At 40.4% G+C, this 14,721-nt stretch overlaps 1 protein-coding gene across 9 annotated transcripts in view; it reads left to right on the top strand.

The window, feature by feature from the left end:
* LOC104835295 (chromosome unknown open reading frame, human C6orf52) overlaps nucleotides 1-14,721 on the top strand; it is a 31,923-nt gene that overhangs the window by 771 nt on the left and 16,431 nt on the right. For 2 of the 9 annotated variants that reach the window (XM_010573199.1, XM_010573200.1), the window contains exons 2-10: nucleotides 745-926; nucleotides 2,333-2,413; nucleotides 3,416-3,492; nucleotides 3,587-3,717; nucleotides 4,331-4,462; nucleotides 5,370-5,489; nucleotides 7,644-7,839; nucleotides 8,510-8,555; nucleotides 9,292-12,431. In XM_010573199.1, coding sequence (XP_010571501.1) covers nucleotides 3,463-3,492; nucleotides 3,587-3,717; nucleotides 4,331-4,462; nucleotides 5,370-5,489; nucleotides 7,644-7,839; nucleotides 8,510-8,555; nucleotides 9,292-9,428 — 792 coding nt within the window. In that variant the 5' untranslated portion in view covers nucleotides 745-926; nucleotides 2,333-2,413; nucleotides 3,416-3,462 and the 3' untranslated portion in view covers nucleotides 9,429-12,431. Of the gene's footprint in view, nucleotides 1-315; nucleotides 487-744; nucleotides 927-2,332; nucleotides 2,414-3,415; nucleotides 3,493-3,586; nucleotides 3,718-4,330; nucleotides 4,463-5,369; nucleotides 5,490-7,643; nucleotides 7,840-8,509; nucleotides 8,556-9,291; nucleotides 12,432-12,838; nucleotides 13,161-14,721 lie in introns of those variants that run through there. The other 7 variants (XM_010573203.1, XM_010573201.1, XM_010573206.1 and 4 more) reach the window with 7 other exon arrangements.

Below are 14,721 nucleotides of genomic sequence, written 5' to 3'. Positions count from 1 at the left end.
GGGCCTGCGGGGCGGGGAGGCCCGGCGTCCGTTGGGCCGAAGCGCCCCGGCCGCGCCCGGTGAGCCAGCCTCGGTCGCCGCTGGAGGAGCGCCGCGGCCCTGCGGGCTTCTTTTATTTCATTTTTTTTTTTTTTCTTTCCCTCTTCCTTATCGCTTAGCACAATAAAGGGGAAGCGCGGCCCCGGCGCCAGTGTGGCCGCCGCGGAGGGCCGCGGCCGGGCGGGGCGCACTTCTTGCCGGGCGCCGTGGTGTGGGTGTTTTTTTTTTTTTTTTTTTTTTTTTTTTTTTTTCCCGTCGTGCCGAGTAGCTTATAAAAATGCGTCACGGCACGGTGCGGCTGGGGCCTGGGCTGGTCGGGTGGCTCGGTTGGGGTCTGCGCGGCGGCCTGAGGCGTTCGGGGGGATTCCTCCTGCCCGCCGCCCTGAGCCAGTTCCTCCTTGGGAGCGAAATGAATGCGGAAAAGGGCGGCTTCTCCTCCCAGCTCGGGTGAGAAGTGTTCGCGGTAGCTTCATCCACCTTTTTGCCAGCGAAAACGTAATAATAACAACAGGAAACATGGAGTAAATGGGCTGCTAAAATGCATGCCTAATCCCGTTAAGGAGGTGTTTGAATTTTGCTGGTTAAAGCTGCCCCACTGCTTGAACGATAAGCTAGCCACGACTAGCTGCAGTTATAGCAAATGTGAAAAAATGTAATGTTAATACATGCTGTTCTAACTGCTTTTTAAATATTTTTGTTTTCTAGTGAAAAGATCAAGAGGCAACAGTCAAGATCATACAGGGAGAGTGCAGAAACGCAGTTTTGCATAAAAGTCTGTGATAACTGATTGAGAAACAATTGCGTCACTTGCCTTCTGACACTCTTTTGCAATAAAAAGGCTGTGTAGTGCGGGCCATCTGCTGTTAAATCCGCACAAATAAAGAGTGGTAAGTTTCAAGAAGAAAAGTATTATGCAGCTGTGAATTCAAGAATTACTATTTCAGTGTTTAGAGCGTGGAGGAGTTTATGGTTTCTTTTATTAAAAAGTAATGCTTGAATTAGAGGAACATCAGTATGTGGATGTTTTTGTTAATAATGACCTTCTTTAACAGGAAGAAGTGCTCAGTTAGGTTTAGTAAGAGGGCATATGCTGACCTTAACTAGTACATGCCTGCATTTAAGGGCTTGTTTGTACTTGACTATTTTCTTGGCTTCAGAATGGGTGTGGAGATGAAGTGCATAGTTACTCTGAGTAACACCATGCATGGATGCTCTAATTACGGCATATGGCTCTCCTGTGTCAGGTTAGCCTAATCCATTTTCAGAAGCAGTGCTCTGAACTGTTCCCATGTGGGAAGGCCTTTAAGGTATTACAAACACTCTGTATTTATTGTATTATGTGAATGTGGATTTGACCAGCCAGTATGTAAAATATTACATAATTTCTTGGATGGAAATGCAAATTAAAACTTCAACAGTCAAGTATGTGAATAGAAGGAGCAACACTGGATGTAAAAAATTGGCAGTGGTGAATGGACAGCTGTGTGTAGAAGTAGATGCAAAGTATTTTGCAAATGAAACTTTTTTCTGCACTGATTTATATTGGTTGGATGACTAGGGGAAAAAAGCTTAAAGGATATCAGAATCAACAAGGAGTACATACCTCTTCATGAAAGTGTATCCACTGGCTTAGTAATAGCAGTAAAAGGTCATTATTTGTTGCGAGCTTACTGGTGGTGAGTGAAATGTGTGTATGGAAGAGGCAAAAGAGAAGACAGAAAAGGTGCAGAGAAATACACATTTACCTGTACTGTGCCCTTGTCCCTCTCATTTTTCTTGTTCTTTAGCACATAGGAAGTACCACTACTGGTTTTCAGCTGTAGAATTTGTGGTACAAGTAAATCAAGTTTTAATTTGGCTAAAAGGGGAAAAAAAAAAAAACATCTGAGGGATTGTACGAAACATGTTGAAGCCTCTATCTTTGTTGTCTCGTTCTTAACTGTTTTAGAACATGGACGTTCTGAATTACTGAGTTATTATATCTAGGTATTTCAGAAATAAGGGTAAGGTATAGGTGACTTAAAAGCTGTCTAATTTTCTAGTGCTTTGGACAGTGGGAAAACTTTGTGGACTACTACAATTTAAGAAAGTGAAGATGACTTCTAGTCATAATCCCCTATGCCATATGTCCTTTTTATCTCCATTGCTTTAGCAGTGACAAGTCAGAACTTAAAATTTCTAAGTTCTGAATTAATAACATTCAAAGATGTTCACCCCGCTGTATGTTTTTAAAGTAATTAGTCTCAAGGTTAAGAGTCTTTATCTTCTTGTTCCTCCCCTGCATCTTTTTCAGCTGAAGGAGTGCAGTAAACTGACCCTGTGCAGCTGTATTCTTCGAGAAAGGCGGAAGACAGTTTGAACCATGGCAAGCCAGGTAAGATCATTTGGTCAGAAATTCAGGCTTGCAGTGCCTAAATGGATTCCAGAACCATACTCAGAATTCCTAGTAAATGTAAAGCTGAAATAGCTAGCTTGCTCTGAGTTGGGTGTTCTTTCAGTCCTACGATTTCTTCTGGTAATGTGGTAATTGGTGGCTGTCCTCTGGACACTTAAATCGTATCAACTGAAGCAGGTTGGGGGCATAACATTAGGTTTTGCAGTTTGGATTTATTTGAGCATGAGTTCTTCTGAAGGACCTTGCGTATAACACTCTCTATATAAGATATATGTAGAGGTGTTCTAGAGGAAGAACATTAAAGCCTGCGTAAGTAAAAAAACATTGCGAAACACCATTCTTATTTTTGGAATTCCTTGTTCTTCAGAATCTTAAGTGAGGGAGGCAACCTGTGTTAATACAGCTGTTGTTTCCCTCCTCTTTTGTGTAGTTGCCCCACTTCCTTTTTAAGCTGTGGTTTTTGGGGTTTTGGTTTTTCTTTCCCTTTTTTTTTTTTCCCCAAGAGGCACTTTTTATGCCTCTTTCTTCCTGGCCTTGCATCTGGGTTTGAGTTTTCCCTCAGCCAAGCTAGTGCCTGTTCCTGGTCTGCTTTCTCCTTACGTTCCATTAATCGGCCTCCTGTTGTTGTTCCTGGCCTGGGAGAGTGACTCACAGCTGGGTAGTGAGGAGAGGCATCTCACGTAAGAAGAAGAATTCCTAGTTGAGGGGAGATAGGGACAGCTGAGATCCCTTTAAGGCAAGAGTGATGATTTCCCTGCCTCTTCATCACTCAGACTGCTGCTGCAGGGTTTTTTGAGTCCTGGAGCTCAAGTGGAACACAGTCCAGTCCTGAAGCTAATTAACATTTAGGATTGGCCAACATCGAAGGGCTATCTGCTTTTTCCCTGATTCCAAGAGGAAGCTGTCAATCCTTTAGCCAGCTTGACAAGTCAGGGGAATATGGCTGTTCATACAATCCTTTGGCTCTGTTATTTTTGCCAGGCGTTTTCCCCAGAGGCTGCTTTCCCTCATGGGAGGCGGAGGGAGAAATGGGACCCCAGGCTTCTTTCAAGGGCAAGGTGAATATGGGGAAATCACCTGTGGTGATGGGGAGTGGGAGGGAGGAATGTAAATGAGGCTAAATACTATAAAGGTGATTTTTTCTCCCAACAGGACTTGATGGCGAAAAAAAGAGAATGTCTCCAGGCCTACAGCTGGTGGAGAACACCACAGAAGAAACGGAAGAAAAAGAACAAAATAAAACCAGGAAGAATAGAGTTTGTCCCTAGTAGTAGTTCAGCCAGGTAAAGACCTTTCGAAAGCAGAAGTTCTGACCCCTTACCTGTTTAAATTGATAGTGGCCAGTGAATGCCATCGCTTATTTTTAAAATCCTGAAATGGCACATCTGGTGCCTATACACTTAAGTATTATTGCTTTTGGAAATTTATTGCCAGTAGAATAGTGAAAGTTTTTTGTAGTTTGTCTCTTGCATAATAGCTGAGAAGTGGTGGCAAAATAGTCATAGCTCTTTTGAATCATGGCTGTAACCTGAGTTAATAGTTTTTCTTCGTATTTGTGTGCATCCTTCCCCCCCTATCCCCCTCATTCAGACAATAAATATTTCCTTTTGAAACCAACTTCTAAAAGTTTTTTTTTTAATAAAATGGGTCTTTGTTGAAATGCTTTTTTTTGTTAAAGTGGTAGAATGGACCCAGAGAAATTGAGAACTTGATGCTGGAGTGATGGCATTGCAGTCTGTACATTACTCAGCAGAGTTTTGCAGTTAATACTGTTTTCAGATTTTGTTGTCTCATTTGTCCAGTGATAACTACCTGCTTATATGTTTGGTACCTTAATACTGCCATCAGCTACCTTAGTCTGAAACTTGACAGTTCTTCTCTTTTATCTTTTTAAAGACCAGATTATTCTATATTTGTTGGGGAACTTACTCCAGAAGTGGATGATTTCCAGCTCTATGACTATTTTCTAAAGAGGTACCCCTCATGTATTGACTGCAAAATAGCAACAGACCTGCTGGGATATTCCAGGTAATGCCTGTGAAAATTCATAATGCTGTCAATATGCTTGCTTCTGTAAGTAATATAAGAACTTGTGTTGGAACTGTTTCTGCATTTTCTTCAGAGGCAGGAAGAGAGAGATTAGTCTCTAGCATTAGTTTTGTTGTTTTTTTTAAACAGCACAGATCCTTTTGTTTCTAAAACTTACTGGTTAGTTTAAGCAATTAATCTAATAAGCTTCAATTTAACCATATGCATATCTGCATGACAGAAATCAGATGGTGGGAGAAAGGAGAGCTGTGCACTGAAATCTGTGCTGCTGGGCTTACATACAGCAGTGTGTCCACTTAGTCATCTGCAGTACTGAAGACAAAATAATTTCCTTTTTACATGTGGGAGAAAAGCGTAAGGCCTGGCAAATCTTAGGGGGTTGGGAGACTGAACCTATTAATATTAGTAAATAAAGCTAAGGTGAAGTTATATTGGCCAGGCAGTGAGTCAAGCAGGGATGAATGAGTTAGCTGTTCAGACAATGCTGGCTGTAATAGACTAATTCAAGAAACTTAAGAGAAAGCAAGTATAAAAAGAATGTTAGTGCTGTACAGTGGTAGGAGTGGGTTAATACTAACTGATAAATTAACTGCTGTAAATGCAGAAATATGGAGTCTGATTACTTACACAGATAGCAATTAAAATGTATTGTTTTTCTGGCTCTCAGCAAGTTGCATCTTAATGCTATCAAAGAACAAGCTTTTTGCTTCTGGCCCAAGTTTTTAATTTGGTGAAAGCATCTTCTGTGCATGTGCACATGCCAGAGAGGTAATAGAAGCTATAGTAGCTACTATCTTCTGGTTTTGTAGAAGACAGAAATTGAATTCGTTAGCTTTGTAACTGTTATGCATACTAGAATTTGTTTTCTCCCTTTTGAAAATTGTAGAGGGTATGCCTTTGTCAGATTTGGTGAGCAAGGTGATCAGATGAGGGCACTGCAAGACTGCCAGAATGCACCAGGTCTGGGGGGAAAACGAATCCGGCTGAGCATAGGAATTTCTAAAAGGTAACAAATGAGTTGTGCATTGATACAGTAATTCTAAATAATCAGATTCTTGTAGCTCTGCCTTTGTAAAGTCTGTGGCCCTTGCTATAATGGCTGTACACATGATGCAGTCTACAAAACCAAAAATACAGAAGCGTTATGTTTTGACTCCCTGGATTCATCAACCTCTTTCAGGATTGCTGGGGGAATCCAACTCTTAAGTCTAGCCAGATTGTTTAACTTGGGCTTAGCTGCTGTTGTAACCAGCCTTAATTCTTACAGTAGTGAAGCTGAATGCATTCATAAATATTTTCCACATTTGGGCCTGAAGAAGAGGTAGAAGGGACAACAAGTGATTTTGTATGCTAGGAAGCTTTTCTTCTAGACCTTTCCCCCTAGTTTAGGCAAGGTAGCATGTTGCTAGTTTTACAGTAGGCTGGCAGAGGAAGGAACTCTTAAGTGGAAAAATACAGAATATAGTGGGGAGGAAGCCAAAGGAGATGTTGCTGGAACAGTTTGTTTAGAATGCTATTCTTTGCTTTTCAAGTGATTGGGGCAGCAGGGAATTTAAAGTTGATTGGTTTTGCAAGGGTTTTTTTACTCTGCCAGCTCAGTTCTCTTGGTCAGTTAAGGCAATTCAAGTCTCTGAACAGTTAGAGAATTGGTGCCAAATTTGATAAACTTTGATCCAGGATACAGACTAAAATAGAACTTTATATAAAACAATTTCAGTATATTCATGAGGCTAGCTTTTATGTTCTGTTAAATAGTAAAAATAACAGCTTTTGTTTGTCTTCACCCTGGATAATTCTGCAAATGTTGCCTCTTTGCTTTAGAATGGAAATGCTCTTACCCAAGAGAGCACTGTCCAGAATTGCTCTGACTAAACTATTTTGAAAACAAGAAGAGGTCACAAAGAAACAGGTTTCCTCACTTCTGCTACCCAGAAGAGTGTCAGCAGTATTTGCAGATTTTTCTTTCCTACAGAGATGTGTGTAGGAGAAAAGTTGGAAGCAGAAGACTTTGAGATGTTACGTAGTCATTTGATTACTGCAGTAGCAAGACAACAGAACACCTCTTTATTAGAATGTGTGTGTAACTTTACAGTACTGAAACAAATGCAATACAGGTATTAAAATACACATCACTAATCTGTATCTCCTTCTGAATGGCTGAGTACTATGTTCTTCTAGCATCAAAATATCCAGCCATCAGAGTAGTTTCTCATCAATTCACTTGTACTGGGAACTATTTCTGAGCTACTTCAGTTTGTGTTCTTGACAAAAAGCCTAGATCTGACTTGTGTAATGAAGTGGAGATGCAGAGAAGTTGGACTCTGCAAAAACAGCAGGTGTGCCTGTATATAATCAGTGAAGAAATATCTAAGCATAGAGGACTTCTTGAATGTGCAGCTGGGTTATCTGAATGTATTTCATGTAGTGTACCTCTGTTATTGTACCTCTGTCTTAGCACAGACAACACTTGTGCATTGATTCTTGTCATTAGTGTGAAGTTGTCCCTCAGAAAAATCTACTTGGGAGAGGGAAGGTAGTAAAAACTAATCAGCTGGCCCTTTGGTCTTAAGAACCAATGAGTTTTGTCATTTTCCTGCTGCTTTGGCTTCACACTGGATAATGGCAGTGCTGACTTCACCTGACAGCTACAATTCGGCAACTGTTCATGGACTAAAAATTGAGCAGGTGGAGGTGGTCATGGCAAACTGGCAGGCAGTGTCAGATGCTCCTCTGAAACAGACAATCTGACTTCACCCCATTGCTTCTGGAAATAGTAGTATTTAGTATTAACCAAACAAAAGATAGAAGGGCTAAATAAGACTGAATACATCTTCAAAGCAGCTGTGCTTGATGAATGTCTCTGGTCTTAATAAATTAGTTTTTATCAGCAGCTTGCTTATACAGATACTAAAAATACTCAATACAGATAAGTGTTGTGGCTCAAGTTAATCCATGAAAATAATTACTTTTGGTATTGGTGAAGGTGAGAGCATTTGCTTCTGTATAAACATGAGATCTTAGACTGTTGCTTAGGCAACTGTTCAGAAAAGCTTCCTTTTAAACTTTGAAATGTGTAAGCTGGCAAATTGCTCAGCTTCAGAACTGGGTTTACAGTTTATTGTTCTCAAACTCTAACTGTATATAACTTCTCATGTTTCAGACTGAAAGCAGAATTCCAGCGGTACCAGTCGTACAACTATAATGATTATTACCAAGATTATCAGAACTACTACTCACAGTGGGGTTATGATCCTTATGCTGACTACAACTACAGCTCCTATGCTCCCTATGATAGCATGCAAGCTGTTGGAGACTGCTCTTTAGGAGATGCTGTTATGGCTCCAGCTGTTTTTGAGGTAAAGATATTGCATACTTCCTTTAAAGAAAAAAAAATCACAAAGAATAAATTGTATGAATTGTGTGAGTTGGCAAAAAGTCCTAAAACTGAAATCATGCTTTCTGCTTAGTGTGGAAGTTAGAATAGCAGGCTTTGTTCAGAGGTATCTTTAAGTGCTTTAGTGCATCTATAGAATTAGAGATTTATATGCCATTATTTGTTCATGTATGCCAAATAACAGTTCTGACAGCGTAATTGTGGAGACTTCCTCACTTCCTTTTTTTCTGATGTACTTTTCTTAAAGCAAATTAGAGAATTAATGTGAGATGGTCTTATCTTAGATCAGCCAATTTATCAATTACAACTTCCTTCCAACCTGAACTATACTATGGTTTTCTTAAAAAAAACCAACCAAACAAACAAAAACCCCACAAACCCCACCAAACACAAACCCCCCCCCCCCAAAAACCAACAAAACAAACGAACAAACAAAAAACCCACAAAACCCAACCAACCAAAAATGCCAAACAAAAACCCCCAACCCTCTGCAACAAACACAACCCCCCCACCTATTCTTGTAGTTGTGGGAGGAGGGAGTGGTTTGGGAGTACAAAATCACTTTGGATTTGTGATGCTTTCTGAAATGAATTATGATTAAACATATGAGATTTTATTTTCTTTTTTTTTAGGAAACTTCAGCTATGACTGAAATCAGTGATGACCTAATAACTGAAGGTAATGATGATTCTATCACTGCAACTTTTAATTAACCATACTTGTGCCCTTTAACAATACAAGCCAGTGACTATTGGATGAAGAATGTCCTGGAAATTCAGCTGATGTAGTGAGATCCTCTATAGGTTATAGCTGAGATGAGGTAGGATTTCAAAGCTGATAGTGTACACCATGTCAAGTAGAATGGGACCCTGTCAACAACACTTCACAGTAAGCTTCTTTTAACTTTGCCTTCATTCTCCTTCCAAAATGGTCTAATACAGAATTTCTCTTATCTTTGTATGGAGTCTGCTAAGCATATTCTGTGTTAAACTCATTAATAGGCAAAATCGGTTTTCCAAACCCTGAGGTAAAAGCTTATATTGCGGACTCTAAAAGGATGATTCAACTTGCACTTAAAGATTTGGTATAAAACTTAATTGTTTGGCCTGGAAGGTTTGCAGACAGTTGATCTCATGGAGACATCTTGTTTTAGTGTTCAGAAATCTTATCCTGCTTAACACATACTGTTGTAGAAATGAGTTAAGTGGATTTTGGGAGAGTTTTATGGTTAATCAGCCTTAAATCTGTTCTTTTTTGTCAGGTTTGTTAAAATTCTAGGTGAATAAACAGTTTATTACATTTACTATTACACTATTAAACTTAGCTAAAACATTTTATTAGGCATTTACTTCAGGTTTTTGTGTGCATGCCTTCCAGGATCTGCCACTTGTATTTACCAGGCTTTTATTTTCAGATCCACAGCTTTACTTGGATGTTGATGAAATGAACAGACAATTTATGGAGACAAGTGAAGAACTCTATGATTCCCTCATGAATTGTCACTGGCAACCTCTGGATACGGTCACTTCTGACATCCCCCCTGCTATTTAAGTGTCTTATATAGCATGACCGTTATGACCAAGGTGCTAAAATTACATTTCTTCTACATTACTCTAGATCATAAGTTTTAAAGCACAATGATAGGTTGGGGTTTTTTTGCTATGCTTTTGACAGTTTCTGTAATCTTTTTTTTTTGTTCATCACTCGGAGCATCTTGAAATCATGTAAATATTCTAGAAATGTAAAGAGTTCAATGGGGTCTAAAGATAGACTTGCCTGTGTAAATAAAATTTTGTTTCTGCAAACTTGCCAGCAAGGGATTTTACTTACAATGTGAAGCACATTCTCTTCTGGCTTGTGGAATTTAGCTGGAGGTAGTAGGGGTATTTAACCTGTCTCTTGTTTTGGTATGGGCATCAGGACACTAGCAAAAACTAGCACTCGCATATTTCCAAGTTACCTAGGCCATCTTTTATAAGCTCTTAACACTCTTGCTTAGATTATGTGTGTATTTGGGAGACACTCCCAGGGTTTGCTATGGGAACACTTAGGTCCACTCTTCCTCCTGCAGTCTCCTGGAACTAACTGTACTACTGTCGATCTGCTAGGTCAGTTAGAATTGCTTTATCAATACAGTATTCTAAACATACAGAAGGGCAGATTTTCAGCTACCATAGCTGCAAACATTCCAAATAGTAAGGATGATCCCTAGTAACAGTTTTATTCCTGTCCTTCTTATTGTTAGTCTTCTCACCTGACACTTCACAGCAAATAAACTGGTGTAAGAATACATTTTCTTAAACTGAAAAATCCTTGGAGAAAATAACTTTGTGGTTTGAAGGAGGAAAAATAACCCATTGGGAATAAAAAACTATCCCAGTAACAACTCTTCAACTAAGTTGCACCCTGTCCTAAACATCTCTAACTTGTTCAGTCTTCATGCTGAGGTGTTTTATTAGTGATGAGGTTATAAATTTTTAGTAGGATGACAGTTTTCAATATTCAAGTCACAGGAGATGAGGGGAGGTAGCAATGAGGAAAGTTCTGCTTTAGGCTAGCAACTTCTGAGTGGCTTCCTCTAAACTGTTCTCATCTTGAGGGGTACAAAGTATCTTCCAGTTATAGGGACTACTTATGCTCCTGTGTATGCAAAAGTATTTACCACTTAATGTACATAATGATAACATAAGTTAGGCTGGAAACAGAAAAATACTCTTCCAAGAAAAAAGGTAGCAGAAATTACCATAACTAATAGTTGTGGAAGCTACTAAAGCTAGTCAAGACACTTTGATACTGCTGTGTGTGTTTTGGAGGCAATCTAAACCATAATTGCTATGATGGCAGATAGGAATAAAGTTCCTTTTTTTTGTGACTTAATGTGATTAAAGTGGTGGTCATAAACTATATGCTGATCTTAAATTTAAAGCAAATACTGTATTGCAGAGTGATGAGTCGATGCTGGCAGGTCACTTCTAGCTGCTGACCACAATCTCCATCTTTTCTCTTCACAGTTTAATTTCAGCTAGGAGTATTTTCAAAGTCCTGTCGGTGAAATGCAGATGCTCTAAAACAGAAAGGGCTTTTGGAGTACTATAGGAAGTTCATTCTTCCTGGATTTTGTGCAGAAGTACATGTAGGAAGAGACAGAAAGCAAAAAACCTCATCTAGGCAGGGGGAGTAGCTTTACAGTTTTAGCAACAGTTTCCCTGCTTTAGGGAGAGCTACTTGCAAGGTAGCTGGGAACTAGTTTCTTTGGGTGAATGTTTTCCTTGTGTGAACTGGTGAGGCTTTGGATGGTGGTGGTAGGGAGATTATTAATGAGAATGTGACAAAGTGGAAGCAGAATAAATGAAGCAAAGAGAATCTGGGTGGGAAAGGGGGTACTTGTGTGCATGTATAGAATTGTTTCAGAAGACTGCAGTAGGGAGGAAACTCAAGATAGTAGATGCAGGCCCCTGGAATTTGGGTCAGAGTGTTAAAGCTTCAAAATGGTACAGGATTTGATGCCACTTCATTTGTAGTGCATAGCTGTGGTGCTTGAGCTTCGTAGTACAAACTGGTCTGCTAAGCAAAGGATTTGGTATCTAGGAAGCACCATCACCACAAGCAGCAAGACGGGTTCCAGGTCTCTGCCTGGGTTATATCCTGCTTTGAAGTGGCTTGCATAGCATCGCCTAAGACTGCACTTAAATTGCAGCAAGTAATTTGTGGAAACCTTTTATTGTGTTATCAGTTAAAAATGTGATGCTAAGGATGTGTGTTGGCTCAGCAGTAATACTGTGGAGTATCTATGCTGATTTTTGGTGTGTGGGAGGTTGATCTATGTGTGAACTATGTAATGAGGGGCCCACGTAGCTATGTGATTTCACTTAGTCTGACACTGTATCACCACAGTACATAAACCTCAGAAAAGTCACAGTCTGTAGCCATCCCATTTATGCATATTTTATCTGTTAACAAGGTCTCTATACTCTGCATTAGAGACTGTTTTCAGACATGCATGCGCCTTCTGTTCTGGACTGTAAAGTACCCACATAGTGAAAATAACTGTTTGTGTTATGCAGTGAAAGAGGTTGTTTGGGCCATTAGTTCTCCAAACCTGAGAAATGTTGGGGGTGTATTTTCTTCCAGTGAACAAACAAGAAAAATGAGGTGAGGAGGAGAGTCTGTTGGTTACAGCCCATGTGATACTGTTCTAAAATAGCTCTGTGACCTCTTTTTCTGTCTCCTGAGCCTTACTAGCCTATTCCCCTTTCCAGTTAGGAGTGCATACATGGGATCAAGATGGTGTGGGCAGTGCATGTTCTTTACTGTAAAGGCATACAGAATGCACACTTCTGTATTGGTGTGTTACCCATGAACCCCAAATACAGAAAAGAGTGCATCAGGACTGTTAGAATGCATTGCTGAGACTTTTTGCTGAGTAAACTTGGAGCTGTTCTATAACTACCCACCTGCATTAGGTAGCTCATGCAAAGACCTGAACACATCACACAGCTAGCTGCCTGCCATCAGTTCTACTAAGATCTGATTGCAGTGGGAGCATTTAAAAAAAGTCTTAGAAGCAACTTTTCAACACAACACCATTTCACTTCTTTCAGTTGTGTTTTGTCTCTGTTCTACCCAGCTGAAATGTGGTGGGGTTTTTTATAAGCTTGATAAAGGCTTGGTTGTTTTTTTTTTTTCAAGAGTATCTAGTATTGGTTTTATAAACTCTTCATTGCACCTAGCTGCAATAGATAGTGCCTTTACTCAAAACCTGCTGATTTTTTCAAGAGTAGTAATGTTTTTGTTTTCTATCACTTCTCTGAACAGAAAGGCTTTATTATGATGGTTTGAGGGGCTACTAATCCTGCAGTCAGTGAACAGGGAGAAAGAAACAGTCCAAAAATGGTAAAGAGTACTTGAAAGGGTACAAAAAGGTTAAATGGTACTTAAGCCATGAATGTTTCTTTTTGCAGGGATGCTCTTGGACCAACAGCTTCTTTCTAGCGCTACCTCAAAGTAACTTGCAGATATAACTCACAGGGAAGATTGATCAAATGGTGATGATCCCTATCATTCTGCTGGATATATATATATTTGCCTTTTGTTTTGTCTCATTTTTAATAACATTTATTTAACTTCAGTGACTCCTGTCAATAGACATTGTTTGACTACATCGACAAGTATTTCTGAGTCATGAGTGTCATTAAAGGCATGTCACCATATGGAAATTGTTCTAAATAAGTAAAATGGAAGTAAAATAAGTAAATAAAGCAGCACTTGAATTTACAGAGCAAACATAGTGTAGCTGCCTTTGACACACACGCGGAAGAGAAAAATCATGTTTAGAGGTTACCTTTAATATACTTAGCATGCATCAGAAAGAGGGAATCTTGTTTTAAATTTGCCCAGCTCTTCCGTGTCCAGTGCAGGAGTGATTTTAGTCAGTTCCCTACGCAGGCACCATTTTAGAAGTCAGCATTATTACCGACGAATGTCTGTTGCTGAAGGGCACAGTCTATGTCCCTTTGTAAATCTTGTTCTTCACATAATGGGAATGCATCATGATACCCTTTCTTCCCCAGCCCTCAGTTGGAATTTAGTGCGGTAAATGTTTCCTGGACAAAAGGAGTTACAAGTCCAGGCTAAAAGGCTCTTTTTCTTTTGATTTTTGAATTTTGATGATTCTGTTGATCTTTTTTGACAAGCATATGGTAGAAATAGAGCTTCATCCTGAAACTGGTCTGCAGCTGTAACACATCAGCGGTTTACATGAGATGAGGTGGTTCTTGCAAGTGACTTCAAAACCCTTGTGTTCCATGTCCTGGAAGGGATTATCTGTCACTGCAAGTCATTCCACTGCATGTAAAACTGTATGTATGGTGCTAGGGTAGGGGAGGAAGAGACTGGAGTTCTGAAGGTGTAGTTCATGAGGAGAAATACCTGGAAAGTAATTCCACTCTGCTGGGATTTTGGAAACGGGTCTCTTTCAGATAACTATGAAAGCAGGACTAAGAAATTGAGGAGGAGCAAGTCATGTAGGAGAGCTGGGAAGATACCAATGAGGTTTGAAAAAACCCAGTATAAAACAAGAACCGGGCAGTACAGAACTCTGCAGTAACATTCCCTCTAAAAGGGGTTCCTGCTCTGCTGTTGCTGCTAGTTTACATTTCTTCAGGCCTTCAGCATGGCCCTTGCTGGTTTGAGTTCCCCCCAACCCGCTGAGTTTGATACACTTTTTCTTCAGGTGCATGCTTTTATTTTTGGTGGAAGGCGTGTGCACTACCTCACAGCTCTGTCTTTCACTGTTAAGTACCTGTCTCCCGTTCTATGTCAGTAATTTTTTAGTATGTTCTGGGGTTTTTTTAGGCCGAACATTTCTATTGACTCCTACATAGGGAAGGTGGTTGCAATTTTCTGCTCTGCTCCATCGTGCCCAGGGCAGATCAATGCTCTAACTCAGATGTAGAGCCATAGATTTTTCTCAACTGCTAGTCGAGTAAAAGCCGACACCTAAAATATTTTACATTTTTTAATTTGCGATAGAAATGCACTTTTCCTCTTGTTTTAAGGAAGAAAAAGCCGCCTTGGAGCTTTTTTCCCCCTGCCTGCTTCCACTCTGCCAAACGGGAGCGACGGCAAACCCGCAGGCCGTCACTTCTATCGCTTGCGCGACCCCGGGCGGTAGCGGCGCCCCGAGGGAACACCGCGTACCGCTGCCCACCCGCTGTTTTTCAGGCTCTCCCGCCGCCTTCCCGCGGGGGAGGCTCCCGTTACAGGGTAGGTGAGCTGTGTCCCCGGGGCGACAGCACCGCGGGAAGAAGAGAGAAGGCGGAGGAGCCGCCGCCGCCTCCGGGGC

The sequence above is a fragment of the Haliaeetus leucocephalus genome, unplaced genomic scaffold (assembly GCF_000737465.1).
Source record: "Haliaeetus leucocephalus isolate CR32 unplaced genomic scaffold, Haliaeetus_leucocephalus-4.0 Scaffold373, whole genome shotgun sequence".
Lineage (NCBI taxonomy): Eukaryota > Metazoa > Chordata > Aves > Accipitriformes > Accipitridae > Haliaeetus > Haliaeetus leucocephalus.
Note: the sequence above shows the minus strand (reverse complement) of the source record. Positions and strands in the feature narration are given on the sequence as shown.